General features: G+C 38.6%; 1 protein-coding gene across 6 annotated transcripts in view; it reads left to right on the top strand.

The window, feature by feature from the left end:
- The window catches only part of IDE (insulin degrading enzyme), a 98,169-nt gene that overhangs the window by 12,229 nt on the left and 68,180 nt on the right, over window positions 1-17,760 (top strand). The window contains exons 1-2 of one of the 6 annotated variants that reach the window (XM_088128989.1): window positions 41-191; window positions 16,236-16,420. In XM_088128989.1, coding sequence (XP_087985115.1) covers window positions 16,261-16,420 — 160 coding nt within the window. In that variant the 5' untranslated portion in view covers window positions 41-191; window positions 16,236-16,260. Of the gene's footprint in view, window positions 1-40; window positions 192-340; window positions 474-604; window positions 734-1,058; window positions 1,206-16,235; window positions 16,421-17,760 lie in introns of those variants that run through there. The other 5 variants (XM_088128988.1, XM_088128986.1, XM_088128990.1 and 2 more) reach the window with 5 other exon arrangements.

Genomic DNA, 17,760 nt, shown 5'->3' with positions numbered 1-17,760 from the left:
GACGGGTGTCAACGGGGCCCGTCTCTAGATAGCTGCGCCTCAAGCAGCCCTGCAGAAGTAACCTGATCGCTCGTGCCTCGCAGCGTCCTCGCCTTTTGTGTTTCGCGGGCACAAGGTGCCAGGGTGGTTTGGGGCGTGTGTGTCTTTTACGCTGTTTACTCGGAAGTAAATCAAGTCACTGGGACTCTTAAGTAAGTGTGCAAAGGGCGTCTGTCTTCGTTGCAGGGCATTCTCAATAACGGGATCGCGCGCTCGCTCTCCCTCTTACACACACACGCACACACTCCCCGGAGAAAGGATACAGTCCAGAGGCCTTTGCTCCTTAACTGCAGCTGCAACAGGCACTGCCCGGGCACTGCCAGCGGCGCCCCTTCGGCTGCAGCTGCCTCTCGCTGCTCCTGTCCGCGCCTCGCGCCCGCTTCCCCCAGCCGGCTCCCTTTCCTCCCCGCGGGAGGAGCGCTCCTCGGCGTCAGGTAGGATCCTCCGAGCGCCTCCAGGTCTCCGTCGGGGAGAGAAAATGGCGCCTCCGCCGACCAGAGAACTGCTGGGCGCCTTTTCTGCTAAGGGAGGGGCGGCCGGGGAAGTAGGCCGCCTCTGGCGCCGGGGGCAGCGGGCAGGGCCCAGAGATGCAGCAGCGGCTCTCCCGGCTTATTGCTCTCCGGGGCTCCCTGCGGCCGCTTCCCTCGCCACGCCGGCTTGTCCTACGACAGCAGCAGCTCCTCTTCCTTCCCGGGTACCGCCGCGGCGGGGGGCCGGGGGTTGGGGGGCCGGCGCGCGCCTCCCCGTCGTGGCTGCGGTTGTGTAAGCGGCGGGGGGGGGGAGAACGCGGCCGGTTCGAGGTCTCTCGTGGCTCCGCTCCCCGGGTTGTGTAACTGACGCTCCGGGTGCGACTGTGATAGTCCAGCCCTTCTTGGAAAGGGGTGAATCAGCGTGAATGCGAATTCTCTTACGAGGGAGACGGGAAGAGACCCTCCTGGCGAGTGAAATGCTTAAAAGGGAGTTGGGGGTGGCCGTCGGCCCTCGCCCCGTCGCGGCCCCCGAGAAGGGATTCTCTGCGGACAAAATGGGTGGGATGCCATGTAGGCAAGGTCGGTGGGCGGATGCGAACCGCGCCATGTATTTACACCGCGGCGGAAGAAGTTGTAGGGACGTTACAAGTGAAAAACCGAACGCCTGTCCTCAAATGTGTCGATTCTCTGCTTCTGGTGCGTGTCTTGCCCGGAGTCACATTTTGTGGGAGGAAGCTAACGTCATGCTCAGTCTAAACAGGTTTACTGAGGAGAACTTTGCCAGGAAGCATTAGATTTTCAGATTTCGTTGTTTGTTTTAGTGTTTTCTTTCCTTCCTTTTAGTTTTGTAGGAAGGTGTAGATACTTAGATTTCTTTTACCTCAGAATCACGGTTAAAAGTTGAGAGAGAAGGCCTGAAAGTCTCTGCTTTTCTGTTGTGCTTTTATTTTCTGTTTTTGATACCAGCACCTACAGTAGAAACATAGTGTGGAAGTGAACCTGGTTTTCCAGAGAAGAGTTTTGCTATTCTCTTTTTCTACTTTGTTCTACTTCCCCTTAGAGTAGGTGCAGTAGTTTTGTATGAATTGGTAATGTTAATTATTTACCTGCAAAATTTATAAAAAATATTTCTTCACGCTGTAGTAATCTAATATTGGCTCACTTTATTAAAGAGTGAGCTCTAATACTTGTATGTCTGTCACATAAGGTTAAATGCATAGTTTGGACAACTTCATTAAAAAGAAATAAAACAGTTAAAAACTATTAATTTACCCTTACATATGTTAGGAATATACAGGACATTTTAATTTAATTACTTACATTAACCCTTCAGTTGTCCTTCATTTTGAAGAATGTTGTTCCTTTGTTTATAGCTGTGCTCAGTTCTGTAATCTGTTCAGAAAACTCCAGTGACTGGACAGATGAAAAATATAAATAAAATATGTCAGTACTGCTTTGAAACAAATTTTAAGTAAGTCTTGTTAAATTCACTGGGCTTGCGATCATAAAGTTACACTGGTGTCCACTTTGAGCATCCTTTGAATAAATAGGGTGGTTGTGGAGTCCTATCAGTGAGTGGCTTGTTATATGGAATATTGTCCAAATGCTCTAGTTTCTTTTTATTATTTTTCTGTTTTAAACTATAAGCCATACAGAATCATTCTGGAATTGAGTGGCCTCCAAATCCAATAAATAGTGGTGACAATTTGAATTACTGTATGTTTAAACACTAGTATTTGGCCTATTTGAATTCTTATTTGAGTACAACAGTGTCTGCACATTGGTTAAGAGTAATAAAAGAACTGAAAATTAGGAAGATTATTTGTTCTTAGTAGAGTGAAGATGAGGGAAAATAGAAATGGTATCAAACAAGTGTATGGCCTGAGATTGAAGATATAAAACTACACAATATTCTAATACATGTAAAGCTCTGTTGAATTTGGTGAATTACAAATATATATTACACTGGATTACAGAAATTTCATTTTGTCGTGCACCAAAAATCTGAAGGTTAAATTTTTGTTATTTGTAGTAAGTAGAAAACAGGTGCAGGTGTGATAAACTGTTAGTGAAATATTCTGAATGTATAATTACCAAGGAGTTGCCAAAAATGATTAACTTGATCTCACCCACAGTTAAGTATGGATTTATGATATTGGGTTTAATTACACTTAACACTGCATGTTGAAAGCAATAGCAGGCTTCTGATACTTTAATACTTTTATTGTGACATAAACTTATTGCAGCTGTAGTCCACCAAGTCTTATGCCAGTATAAATTAATGTTGACAAGGAGGGATAAGAAAGCTGTGGTCCAGATATTTCTGAATTAAAACTCTCAGGAGCTCTGGACAGCATTGTTGATGTTGAGAAATGCTGGGAGTTGTCTTTGAGAAATATTTGGTCGGTGATAAGTTAATCACTCCAGCAAAATGTCACAAGTTTGTCCTATGTTTTTTGACATACGCAGAAGCACTCAGGTGCTTCAAATGTCTGTTCTTGGTCAGCCTGGCCAGAATCCTGATAGATTGCTGGAATATTGTGGGCTACAGCTAATGACAAGCATCTGCTCAGTTTAATATTTTGGTAATATGAAAATGCAGGTGTTGATCTGGGAGGTGAAACTAGCACTACTTGAAAACATTTTAGCTAAACTATACTAAGTTACTGAAACTGGGGAGCTGGTTTTATTCAGCTTAGATGAACAACTGAACTGGATGTGTTGGCACCTTGGGGTTGTCTGCAGGAGTGTCACATAGGAGAGGTTTGGAGTTGTTCTCTATTGTGATCCTAGCATGATGGTTGAGTTGCAGAGGGATACATTCCAGTTGAATGTTGCAAAATTTCTGCTGGTAGAATTAGTTCTTTGGTGGAATTGGCAACAGGAGACAAGTTCCCCTTAATTGGATTTATTTGGGTGGAGTCTGGGCAACCATTTGTGGGGGATGCTTTTGTTTGAGTTCTTGAAATAGGAGGGAGGTTGGATTTGGTGGCTTAGATACTGTAGCCTGTTCCTTCTTCCTGCTAATGAGACTACATTATAGCTTAATGTGATATATGAACCTAATCTAGAGTGGATGAGAAGTAATAATTACCCATTTATTTCTACCCCCAGGGTTATACTTTTTGATCTATTTATTTCTTTGTTTTGTCATTTAAAGGAACAACTATTCTTGCCAAGAGAAGATACTTGGCAAGATGCTTATTAATTCTTCTCTCCACTTTTTCCAAATCATGGGGAGTGTGGTATTTTAGTGGGTCCTTTATACATCCTTTCTCTTTTTGTACTTGATCAACCTGTGTTGCAAATTTCATTTTAGACTCTTCTGTGCATTTTGCTAACATATAAATCATAAACATTGCACAGGATGCTATATTTCAAAAGTGGTATTGAATCCTGGCTATAGACAAGAATCTAACATCTGAAAAATTAAGGAAAAAAATCACCTTCGATCAAGGGAATTGAAATCAAACATACAAGTTGGCCCTCAATGCAGTCTGCAAGTCTTAGATGATTATTGTGAGGAAAAGCAACTATAAATTAGTTATAGTAAAACAAAAGTGGTTGTATTCACAAAACTATGCCCTAATATCCTTCAGAAATAAACAATTAATAAAATTGAGCGAGTTTTGAGCAAGATTTTTAGGTACTTAAGAATTGTGTTCCAGAAATTGTACTTGGAAAGAGCAAGAAAAAGCTATCTCATCTTGTGCCAGCCACTATGGAAACAATTATTTCCCTGTTGCAATTACACTTTTTTTGTTAAGCCTAGTGTTAAGCCTAATATTCTATGGTGCCCAAATTTGTGCCTATGATGATGTAAAAAATTGGAGGCAATCCAGTCCAGGTTCTTAAGAACAATGCTTCACCTTCCTTGTTGCATTTCCATGCAAGCGTGAGGCTGTAGGTAGGCTGCATGTAAGTCAAGGTTTGCATGATGATCTGCTGATTAAAATGCTGGTAAAAACTAATTTTAGGAGAAGAGATCTATCCCAGCTAATCCTTGTAGACATGTTTGACTCCTCTTGGAGAAAAAAGTATAGCCTTGGACTTACCCTTCTGAAATACTCAGCTCAATAACTTGATAATGCTAGGGTCTAAGAGGGCCATTTAGGAGGTTAAGCAATGTATCCTAGATCTAGACTTATAGAAGGACAGGAACAGAATCTCTCACATTGTAACATTGGCCTTTGGAGGAGGCCTTTAGCTATCCTAAATATTTATAAATACTGTTTCTTCCCTTCACGGAAAAGCTTTTACTTTCACCAGGCTCAATGCCTTGTCATCAGGGGTTCTGGAAGAGAGGTTTAGCAGTCTTCCCTGTCAGGAGCACATCTGTCCTTGAATGGAGGGTGTTGAAAAGCCTGTTTTTACAGCTTTCCAAAAATGTAGTTAGCAGGGAATGGTCTGGATCTTGAGGTGTAAGTTATTCCAAAGAGGAGAGCTTATCACTAAAATGTCTCAAGTGTCTGGTCCTTGATGATAGCATTCCCTTGGTGATGAGAACCTCAGCAAGCCCACCTCATCTAGATCTTATTGGTCAGGATTCAACTTGTAGAAGGTGGTCATAAAGATATCCAGACCCTGAGCCATGTGTTGACTGGTTAGCCATTCCAAAGGTGATTGGCATACTGGCCATCAAGAATGCCAACTGGTAAATCACAGCTGACCATGCTTTGCTGTGCCTACTGGCATGGCATCCATCTGTAATTGCCTTGTTTGCTATTTATGGTTAGCCAGCCTTTGGTCATGTGAGCACACCTAAACTTGAATGTGTAGCAGTGTAACATGGTTCATACATTCTATTAAGCCATAATGTGACTTTTGGTTTTGGCAATATATAATTTATGAATTCAGCCATTATTTGTAAATCATGGTTTATTTGTAAATCATAATATGTAATCTCTGTCAACTATCTGATTTAACAATGAAAGCTTTGCACAGTGTGTGGACCCTACCAGTGTACATGAGTAAAAGGGATGTTGATAAAACTGAATGTAACACAAATATATCTGGTATTTAAGTAAAACTTAACTTTTATAGAAAGGGGTAATTGTCAGCACTCAATATGATGCAGAAAATTGTCCTCTAATGGAATCTAGAGTCACCTTATAAAATTGGGTGGGGAGTGGATTTTGAAGTAAATATTGGGGAGGGGAGAGGGGAAGAAAGGTGGAAGAAAAGAAAGAATAAGTTTGGAAAAGAAGTTGGTAGGATTTGAGATAATGGTCTAAGAACAGAATTGGAAAATATAAAATAATATTTTTGTATTTGCATTAAAAATGACTGCAGGCCACTATAGCTTTATATTTAGGGCCTGCTTTTTGTCTAGATGGCCATAATGAAGGCCAAAACAAGCCTTCTCTCACTTCCTCAATTGTGGACTTCATTTCCTAAATTATTGGTAAATATCCTATAAAATAAGTGGTTGAAATCCTACAGAGAAGGCAATTGTAAGTCGTGTCCCCATGGTTGGTTGGTTCCCATGATTGGTTAGAGAGAATATCTGTTTCATCCTCTGACATTGAAATGTTAAATTAATTGGGCACTAATCCAATTGATGAAACAGAAGTTTTATAAATTGAAGGAGTTGGAACCTAATATCAAAATACTGAAAATGTAATAAGGAAAGTATAAATAACAAAAGTATTTCAAGAGAGTAAGATCTGGGTCCATGATTTTCTATTCTTGGAGGGGAGGGAGAATGATTATAACAGAAAGAATGGAACACAAGGTCAGAAAACAACAAGGTAGAGAAAGCATGCAGAGTGTGGCTCCTGGAATTCTTTCCAGTCCCTTAATAGCAGCACCCCTTTAAGTTATGTGATCAGGAGAGGGTAAGTTTAAGAATGGTACAGTTAGTAGCATTCAGAGCTGTCGTCTAATTGCCTTCCATAGGGAAGCAACGGGGATTTTTTTTCCTGGAATGTTTTTCTTTGCAGTCCTCAGCTGGATCTGCCCCATTTTTTAACTGGATCTTTCTTTTGCCAACTTCTTCTGCCGTATCACATTTAGTCTTATTCTGTTTTTGGAGAGTATCCTGCTGATGAATAAAGTTGTTTCAAGCCCCTTTACATAACTGCCTTCCAACATTATCTGGAGGAAGGGAAAGAAAGTTCCAGTTTGTAGGATAGTAGCCTGATAGGATTGGTGTTGCCTGTTTTGCTTAAACTTACGGGTTAAATGCAAGATTGAATTCACTTGTTAAATAGTCAATACATTCTGGCAAGATTAAGAGTATTGCAATGCATATCACCAAGGTCATGTTAACTAGATGAGTGGAATTTACTGGAAGAATGTACTACTTTGGAATAAGGATGGAATATCATTGGCTCTCCAGCTGTTCTGAACTGATAGCCAGCAGTAACTGCCAGCATGGCTAATGATGAGGGATATTGGGAGTTGCTGTACTTTAACAGTTGATGGATTATAGTTCTCCATCTCCACCCTTGAGAGCCTTTGAATGTTAGAGTATGTTCTGTGATCAGAGCTTAAGCCATTAATCATAATGCCTGTGTTCACATAACACTCTTAAGACAAACTAATTACATTATGGTTTCATGTGATTCCTAACTCATACAACACCATAAGAATAATGTAACTTCTTTACTTTTAGGTTAGCATTGTGGTTAATTAACCACGACTAACCATATATGCTCCCCCATAAGACAGCAAAAGATATAGCTGAATTATTTTGGAATTTCTGTTTACCTTGATACAGATAGCAATTTCAGAATTGTTACTGTGGAAGCAAAGCCCTGTATACCCAATAAATTATCCCTTTCTGCCCAGCTTTTGCAATCATTTGTACACCTGCTTTATATTCCCCCATAAAGCAATTGCCAGGGAATTGTGGACTTTGTGAATGACTGTCTCTGCATTGTTGCATTATAAATGAAAGTAATGAACATATTTTCAAAGTGAACGGTGATGCATTTTTTCTTGTGTGCAGTCTCTTATTGAAACCACTGCATCACTTCTTTGCTTCTTCTTCCAGCTGGACTAAATCCTGATTTTGTAGCTTACTACATTTGTATTGGAAAGCTATGGCAAGCCTAGATAGCATATTAAAAAGCAGAGATGTCACCTTGCCGACAAAGATCCGCATAGTCAAAGCTATGGTTTTTCCAGTAGTAATGTATGGCTGTGAGAGCTGGACCATAAAGAAGGCTGAGCGCCGAAGAATTGATGCCTTTGAACTGTGGTGCTGGAGAAGACTCTTGAGAGTCCCCTGGACTGCTAGGAGGTCAAACCAGTCAATCTTAAAGGAAATCAACCCTGATTGCTCATTGGAAGGATCGATAATGAAGCTCAAGCTCAGATACTTTGGTCACCTAATGCGAAGAGAGATCTCTTTGGAGAAGACCCTGATGCTGGGAAAGATTGAAGGCAAAAGGAGAAGAGGACGGCAGGGGATGAGATGGTTAGATAGCATCACTGAAGCAATGAGCGTGAAACTGAGCAAACTCAGGGAGGCAGTGAAGGACAGGAAGGCCTGGCGCGATATGGTTCATGGGGTCACGAAGAGTCGGACACGACTTAACGACTAAACAACAACAACAACATTTGTATTGTCCTATTTAATTTATCCTATGTTCTGTGAAAATTGCTTCTTGTATGCCAGTCAATCTTAACAATACATTCAGAATGCTAGTGTGACCAAACTCCATACAAGCATTGTTTATTAAACATATGTTTTATTGTGCTTTATTATATTGTAAAACATTATATCCCTAGTAATATAAATAACTTTCTTTGATAAGTATTTATGAGAAGAATATTTCTATACATTACTTAGGAACAACTTGGTAATATATACTGTCTCTTTGGATATAATCATGGCTATAACTACTTCTCATTTGGTTGTTCTTTAGGTGTGAAGCAGTTGCAGAGGCCATGTGTCATAAAATGTTAGGTAGAAAGCAATTGAAGCAACCATCTCAAGAGTATGTTTCCTCATAAATACTTCCTGTGTTACAGTGCCAGCTGATTCACTGTTGTCTAACAGTACTGTATACTAAAAGGCACCAGGAAATATAAAGGTATTCCATAGTATACCATAGTATAGCTGTACCATAGTATAGCTTTTGTATTTGCTTAGAAGAATATTCCTTAAGTTTCCCTCAAATTAGAGTAGGTTTTAAGTGATAAAAGCAAGTTTACTTTAAATTTGTAAGAAATAGCACTAGGGTCTGGTATGCAGGTAGATCTGTTCCTTGTTATGGAGGAAGTAAGTATGGAGGTACTTATGATTTCCCAGAAAAGATGCAATTTTTATTAAAACCAATTAAGTGCTGTCATTATCCAAGGATTTAAGTTGCTATAAATAAAAGATCGAATCACCTACTAATACAATGCTTGTTCCCAATAGAATTATGAATACCAAGTGTTCTGGCTTATATTATAGTGGCTTATGTCTGAAATTCTTTTTAACAGTTGTAAACCAGGTAGGAATATAAAAGATGTAGCTTTCTCAGTGCTGCATCTGCATGCTTGGAGAATCCACACATATTGAATTTCTGTCTGTTCAAGAACTCTTAAATGGACCTGTCCTAAGAAAAAAGGTAGAAAGTGGCTTGCCCTGAAAGCCTGTTCATATATTTGGTTTAGATGCAAGAAAAGCAGCAGTGCAAATTATTATTATGCCGCCTGACTCCTAGTGACTTTGGGCGGTTTAAAAATTAAGACATTAAAAACAAAATAAAAAACAAAAATGAAGAGTAAAGATAGCAAAAATGACAAAGAAAAACAGCTCACGCACTCTGAGGGGGCTTTAGTCACCCTCGCCAAAGTCCTGGACAAAGAGCCAGATTTTCAGGGCTGTTCATAATACCAGTAAGGTGGGGCTTTTTGAATCTTGGGGGGAGCCTCATTCCAGAGGGCATCCACTACTATAGAAAAAATGTGCCGATAGATGGCATTGTTTAATTGAAGCAACCTGGAGTGCACCAACCCTGCCAGATTGAATTGGGCAGGCAGATACTATGAGAGATAGGTGGTCCCTCAAGTTAGCAGGCCCTATGTCATGTGGGACCTTATAGGTAATGACCAGCACCTTGAATCATACCCAGAAGCAAACTGGCAACCAGTACAGCTCACAAAGGAGAGGCTATACCTAGGCATCTCCATCACTACCCACGCTGCTGCATTCTGGACCAGTTGAAGCTTTTGGGTGATCTCAGTGGGAGCCCCACGTAGAGTGCATTGCAGTAGTCAAGCTATGAGGTGACCAGAGCATGAGTTACCATCTGAAGGGCCCTATAATCTAGGAAATGGTGCAGCTGGTGCACCAGATGAAGCTGTGCAAAGGCCTTCCTGGTCACAGCTGCTACCTGCTTATCAAGCAGGAGCTATGAGTCACACCAACCTTGAATGGTGTAATAAAAGTTAATTCCTTGGCCATCAGATTCATTTTTTGTACATGCTCTCAGCCATTTGTGCATTTGCTCCAGAATACCTTTTCTGATCTTGTTTGATAGGACATTTGTTTTTTTATAGTAGTATAAGATTTGCTGTTAGCTGGCATTATTTACTTTACAGCACTGAAGAAATAATAAGTAGGGCTTAATACCAGTGTGAATGAGAAGTGGTGCTGGCTACCAAAAAAGGTTTGGACCAATCCATGGAAGTCATGGGGATCAATGACTATTAGTCATGGTGGCATATGGCCTCTGAAGGTAGTTGGTTGGCACTGTGAGAACAGACTGTTGGACTAGACGGGCCAGGAGTCCAATCCAGGAGGGCACTGCTTATGTTCTTATCATTCATAAAGACAGATAGCTCATAAGGGGATATGGTGGGTCCAAGGTATGAAGGGTTTAAAATATTTTCATCTTGGTTGAGAACAGAAGTTTGCAGTTGTTATAAAATTGATTGTACATGTTCTTACCTCTAGTTTTTCATCAGGAAATTAATTGTGGTATTCTGTACCAGCTGTAGTTCTTGAGGTGGTTTCATGATACTCAGTGTTTGAAAAGAATGGATTAGTGTAATGAGATCTCCCTATTGCTGTGGTTTGCTGCTGTTTATAGAACACTATAGGATAATTTGCGTTTTCCCAATGATCATCATGGTTCTGTTGCCTCTCCTATGCTAAGTTCTCTCAAATTTGAGTAAGATCATACTCCATTCAAAGGTTCTCCATTTAGGAGAACCTTTCATGAAACCAATCTGCTAACAATGGTAAAAGCCTTGCCTGCTTAATTAATGCCTTCTGAGAACTCATAACCTATCCCAAAGGAGGTAATTTCTGTAATTTGTTTCTGAGCTCCCAAAAGGTGAAAGTCTATTCCTTTATGAATACATGTTCCATATTCATAAGCAGTGAGAAAACCACGTGTGCCTTCTGCTAGCCACTTATAGTAAAGGGTGAACATGTTTCTGTATTCTTTTGTCACCATCATCTATGTCAGTTGGGATATTAGCTGAGCTGTCATTTAATCACTGCACAGTCATCAGAAGACGTTATGATTCTTTGTGTGACCTTTACTTGTAAGTAAGCTACTCCCAAGTTTTAAGGTTGGTGGTGAAAATTTTGCTATTGATTTTCCTAAATATCTAATCTATTCCTCATCTTGTTATATCCCTTTAACAAATACCTTATTAATGTCATGAATGTTGCTGGAAAATATTTTAATTGCTACCCTAGAACCCTGACTAAGTCTAAAGTGTGATTTTGTCTTGGTGATGGATACTTCCCTGCTGTGAAGTCTAATAAAATCAGCAGGGAAATAACTTCTTTACATTCTAATACCTGTCCCAATGTTCTTCACACATTAAGCAGCTATTCATCCAGGTATTACAACATGATAACTAAGGCAGATCCCACTTTGAAAAGTGGAGGAAGACTGATTCATTCAATCATATTCAACATTAATGCGCTACTGTACAGTTATTTAATTTACCCAAAGAGGAGGCTATTAGCCTTGCGTAGCAGTACTGCTTATTGGAGTAGCCAGCCATGGTATGCATAGATTCAAAATTTATGATAGCCTTCACAACTCACTACTTTGGCCAAATTCTCAAGAGCCATATAGACTCAGTCCAACATTTTAGAGAAAGTAGCAATTTCTAACACCTCAACAAATACACTATTTATTTCTTAATAGGAAGCTTTTTTTTCCTGTATACTGTATGTCCTTACATTTGTTGATAAGAGTAGAAGAAGCAGTTGTAAGCAAAGGAACAAACAAGATGTACAACTGGCTGAAACATAGCTACTCTAAAGCATATTTCAAGATTATTAGTTGCTGCTTGGGAGGTGTTGGTTGCCTGCTTGTTGTAAAACCTAAGTAGATATTCTCTTTCCTTCCATTCCCAGTTCAGTCACCAGTTCCCTTTGACTTATCTCCATCCAGTTTTGTCCTCTTGTTTTTCTCTTTCCATTCCTGATATAGTTATGTCATCATTTCACCACCATCTCTACTTTGTTTTTTCCATTTCCTGAATGCTACTGCAGGACAGAGAGGAGTGTGTGTATATGTGTACTTTCATTTCTGTATATGAAATTGTGTATGAAAGAAAAAAATAGAAAAATGCCATGGGAATCAATTAATTTTGTAAATTGAGTACCTTATTTTACAGGCAGTTAAATTTAATTTGTTGTTGTTAATTCAAGCAATAACATATTTTGTCCTGACTCTGCCATTTTTTGGAGTGTGGCTTCGCTCATCTACAAGTATATCACTTATTGGGTGGAGGGTGGGAGAGAATTTCCAGGATTGGGTTCAGCTGGAGTTGACAATCCTACTGGAGTTGGCAAGATAAGGGAGCTGGGCACTATGCAGGATTTGTTCCTTTTAGAGGGATCATTTTAAATTCAGAGTAATCACTTTTGAGTAAATATGCTAGGTGTGGAGTGACAAAAAACTAAACATTTTTGTCGATAACGGATTGAGCAAAATTGTCATAGGGAAGTTTTGCTCCCTCATCCTGCAGTGGCTCTTGCATGCCATCCAGAAAATTCAGCTGCTACTATTAAAATGTATATAAAATACATTCATTGCCAGCATTTCATTGAGTGACAAGAGGTTCTGAATTTAGCATGACTTTGCTACATGTATTCAAATTATTTCTAATGTTTTCATATTCCACAATTCTTCAATGTCTAAGAAGCTTGGTTTTAGGAGATTAGAGGAATATATATATTTATATTTATATTTATATATATATATATTTATATATATTATAGTGTAATTATGTCACTCATCCTGTTTAACTCTTCATTCCAAGAATTGGCCAGGGCATCTGATATATTCTGTAACTGATATTTAGGAATCCAAAAGACTTCATGAGTTTCTGAGTTTGGACAGTTCAACCTTGTCAGCCATATTCCCACATGCCTCAGGCTGATGTGATAACACTTTAGTTCAGTATTTGAGTTTTAAGATCAGCAGACCCTATACGATAAGAATGATAAGCACCAATATATGATATGGAGCACACCCTACCTTGCTATCATCCTGAATTGCACTTGCCTGGATGAATTCACTGTGAATGTTAGGACTATTCACTACTATAACTTAGTGGCTCTCCATACTTCTGAGTTCCTTTCATGACCATAGCATTTGTTAGACACTTGCTATACCAGATAAATTCCTAGGCCATCCCTGAGTCCAAACCTAGGCTACATTACGGCTGTGAGTTTGACTGAAATCCCTTGACTCCTAGCAACCCACAAGCTGACCACAAAAACCTCAGTTCCTCAGTCTGTTCCTGAGAAGCAGCTGTCTGGAGTACAAGTGGGCAATCTCACGATCTCTCCTTTTTCTGGAGAGACTTGGCCAGCCAGAATTCACCATGTGGCCACTGATCTCCACAAGTATTCTTTGGGTTGAACCTGACAGATATTGACATAACTGTTCTCCCTAAGATATCTATGTTAGTAGCCAAGAAAATTTGAAAGAGAATATTAGATTACATGGTTGAAAAGTAGATTGAAGATTCATAGTTTTAGGTTTTAATTGTATACAATGGATGTTTTTTGAAATTGATTGTTATGATATACTGTATTGAATGATGATGACACAATGTATGTAAAACTGATACCATGGCAATTTTAAAAGTCTGTGCATTGTGCAGTACATGAAAGCTATGAAGAACCACCACAAAAGCAGCCAGGGAAAAATGGTGTTTTTGAAAGAAAAAAACATTGACAGCTCAGAGCTTGCTGTGTATTCAATGAATAAAGTAAATGACACACTGATCCGATATAATGTCTCTGTAGATCCTGCTCATATTGTTGTGGCAACCTTCATTATTATTGTAGCTCTTTTATCTTACAGCAGGCTGACTCCCTTTTCAGTTTAGTTCTTTCTTGCATCTGGCTACAATACAGCCTGACATAAAATGTCAGTGTAAATTATAGACAAATTAGGAGAAAGAATTTTGATTTATTGTTGGTTTCATTATATAGCCAATATGAGTTTAACTGGAAAGAAAAATGTTTGTGTATGTGATCTTTCATCATAGAACTCTAAAGTTAAAAGCTGAGATCTGTTTTGTATACTTGGTCACCTGTAATACAGTGTGGAGTTCAGAGATCTTTAATGAAGAGTCTGTACTGTAGATCTTGCATATATAGGTGTCTTTTTGTGTACTCAAACAATTATTAACCATTTTGTGATTAGTGTAGGTAGAGTGTAGGAGTAGAGTAAGTTTACTTTGACATTCATTTAATTTTAGCCTTGAAACATTTTGATTTACTGCTGCTGATGAAACATAACATTTTTAATATTTTGTTTCTATTTTTTCCCAGCTTTCTTTTTGCTTGCCTTCTTCTTAATTCTTTTTAATTCTTATAATTAATTCTTAACTCTTTTTAATTCTTGTAATTCTTAATTCTTGTAATTCTTAATTCTTCTTAATTCTTGTAATTGAATAGTACAGTTCTTAAAATGCAAGTTTTGATTCTTATCTTTCTGATTATAATGCTGCAGAATTAGAGCAGTAGTTTTTGGGTGTGCGTGTGTGGAATTATTTAGAACAGTCATAATACATTTATTTTCTGCTCTAGAAAGCTAATACATTTTGCATTTGTCTTAGAGTTTCAGGATGGTATGCTGCTATCAGGAAGTAGATAGGTGCTGGGAACAAATAATTCAGCACTTGGCAAATGGAAGTATAAGTCATTTAGATGAAGAAACTGGAATAGTCTAAGAAAGTGTGTTGCAGTATACAGGTAGTCTTTGACTTATGACCGTTCGTTTAATGACTGTTCGAAGTTATGTCAATGCTGAAAAAGGTCAAGTACAACCAGTCCTCACACTTAAAACTGTTACAGCGTCCCCATGGTCATGTGATCAAAATTTAGGTGCTTGGCAACCAGCATGTATTTATGGTGGTTGCAGCGTCCCAAGGTCACGTGATCACTATTTGTGACCTTTCCAGGGGCTTCCGACAAACAAAGTCAATGGGGGAAATTGGATTCGCTTAACAACCGTGTGATTTGCTTAACAACTGCAATGATTCGCTTAATGACCATGGCAAAAAAGGTCATAAAATCGGGCACAACTCACTTAACCACATCGCTTAGCAACAGAAGTTCTGGTCCCAATTGTGGTCGTAAGTCAAGGACTACCTGTACAAGTATTCTTAACTGATAGGATGAAGAAGACATACTGTTTCTGTCAGAGTTACATTTTAAAAGTTAATGCAAAATAAAAACAACAAAACCATGCAATAAAGTACAAGGAAAAAGAGACTTTCAGTGTGCATAGATGGCATTGGACTCTTCTCATTTTTATAATTGTTCCTGCATAATATCTAGGTCTAGTTCTAGCTCAGTCAGATGTAGGATATTGCAAGAACAAATATCCTGAAAACTTAATATCCTAACAAATATCCTAAAAACTTAATCATAGCATTTCTTGAGGTGTGGAAAAAGACACAGTCATGCAAGGAATCCTGCATGAATGACCTTGGTGTTCATGTGTGCTGCAGTTAACTCCTATAAGTGCAGACCTTGAATTAGACGGATTTCTGGTTTGTCCTTGCAGGAGGATTTTGGTATTGTGAAACTTTATGCCTATCTTGCTCAATTCACTAAGTGTTCTTAGTAACTGTAAAATATTTTATTTTGGATTCAAAGAGCCATATAATCTAGGCTTAGCCTCCCAGAGCAAATGATAAGTTGAACTTTATTTTTGAGTGGAGTAATGTTTTTATTTAGGTAGTTAATTAGGTATCAATATTAACATTTTTATTTGACTCAGAATTTAGCTCTGGAAAACAGTGTCTAATTACTATTATCAGTCAACAGAGTTAGCAAGGGTGCAATTAAGTATAAATTATAGTATAATAGTTAAAGTCAGGTATAGATTTTATATACTTTAAAATAAGTTACCTTAATAAACTATAAATCTACTATAATCTTTTTAAAGCCTGTGGACGATGTATTTTAGATCTGGAACTATAATTGGAAGTTGTAGCAATGTATTTACCACAAGATGTGGTGCTGGCTATTAGCTTGGCTGGCTTCAAAAAGGGTTGGACCTCATAAATGATCAATGGCTAACAGCCTGCGATGACAGTGTGACTGCCTCTGAAGGCCATCTCTTGGGAGATTAGTGGACTTGTGCAGTTGGTTAGCCATTGTGCGAACAGATTGCTGGACTAGTTAGGCCAGAGGTCCGATGCAGCAGGACACTGCTTATGATCTTACATTCACAATTTTATCTTAAATTATTTTAATTCAACTTTTCCTAATTTCTTTCCTATTTTCTTTAGGCTTCAGCAAGAAATATACTACAAAATGAATGATCTTGCTATCAAAAGAATAACAAATGAAATTATCAAATCACCTGAGGATAAACGAGAATATCGTGGGTTAGAACTGGCAAATGGAATCAAAGCAATGCTTATCAGTGATCCCACTACAGACAAATCTTCAGCTACACTTGATGTACACATAGGTATTTAATCAAGTACCTTGCTTTGGTTTTGGTTTTGGTTTTATATATCATAAGGTAATGCACGGTTACAAAGTCGTCTTCTTACTGGACCGAAGTTAGAGTTGTAAGATTGCTTGGAAATTTCACTAACGTTTTTCCACAGGAGTCAGTATTTCAGGTTGGAATTGATTTAGTCAGATTTGTATGTTTACTGGACACAACTTGAAGATGACAACGTTATTTTATAAACTTTTAGATACCAAAGGACCAGTAAGAAATTAGATAAAAGAGTTAAAATAAATAATAGTAGGTTAAGAGAAATGAAAAAGCAAGGATGAAGAAAGTAAAATGGTAATAATAGAGATGGTAATATAATAGTAGTAGTAGTAGAAGACTCAGCATCTTCTGATTGTGTTTGCTGTGGTGTAGAATTTTGCATAGATTTTTCAAACAGCTTGTAGAGACTGGAATGACCACACTAACACTAATGGACTATAGCATGTAGGACTGCAACTTTTCTAAATGTTTTCCTTTTATTTTTGTGTAAAATAAAGTCTTGGTAGCTTCTCATGCAGTCTTGGTAAAACCACAGCTTTGTTGAGGATCTTTGGGAGCTCAGATTCACAAAATGGTAAAGCGAATGAATAGAATGCCAATAGTGTGAGTCTTGCAGTTAATGCTACAGAACATGTGTTAAAGAATATCTTGGGGCATATTCTGTTTCTCCACAATACTGCAGCTATTTTGCTTTTCTTGGTGGATGACATACTTAGCTGTATAAAATATTTTTATTTTTTGTACTTAAAAAGCACAAATTATCTTTAAAACCAACATGGAAAAAATGTAAGGTGTGCATTTTTATACATTAATCAAAGTAAGAACACATCAACTAAGCAAAAACAAAAGTCAGAGAAAACAGTCTCTGAGTGGATGTAGGTAAACAAATCTAAGATTATTCCAGACAAAACATTGGCTGAGGAAATCTGATCTAGGTAAAGGAATACAAAAAGCAGTGTATGCAGTTTAGTTCCCCCCTGCACCTCCACTCCTGTGGTTACCATGAAAATGCAGGTTGGCGTTTATAGCTAGGAATGTTTTTTCAGTTTGAGCTACCATACCAGCTGTGGTCATATCTAGGAAAAGCTGCCAAAGATTGTTCTGTGATGGCCTCACATCTTTGGCAGGCCATCCCCCAGGACATATGTGTGGTCTCTTTGAAGGGGATTTTAAGGATATGCTTTCTCTAAGTTGGAATTGAATAACTTTAGCGTATTTTGTTTTTAGCTAAATTTTTAGCTGCTACTGCTGTTATTTTGTTATGTCACATTTTGAATTGATTCAATATACTGTGTGTGTTTGTG

This window comes from Python bivittatus, unplaced genomic scaffold, assembly GCF_059951505.1.
Source record: "Python bivittatus isolate LINGU-HERP-01145 unplaced genomic scaffold, Pbiv_v1 ctg000780_np1212, whole genome shotgun sequence".
NCBI classification, from domain to species: Eukaryota; Metazoa; Chordata; class Lepidosauria; order Squamata; family Pythonidae; genus Python; species Python bivittatus.
The sequence above is the reverse complement of the archived record's forward strand: the minus strand, read 5'-3'. Positions and strand labels throughout refer to the sequence as shown.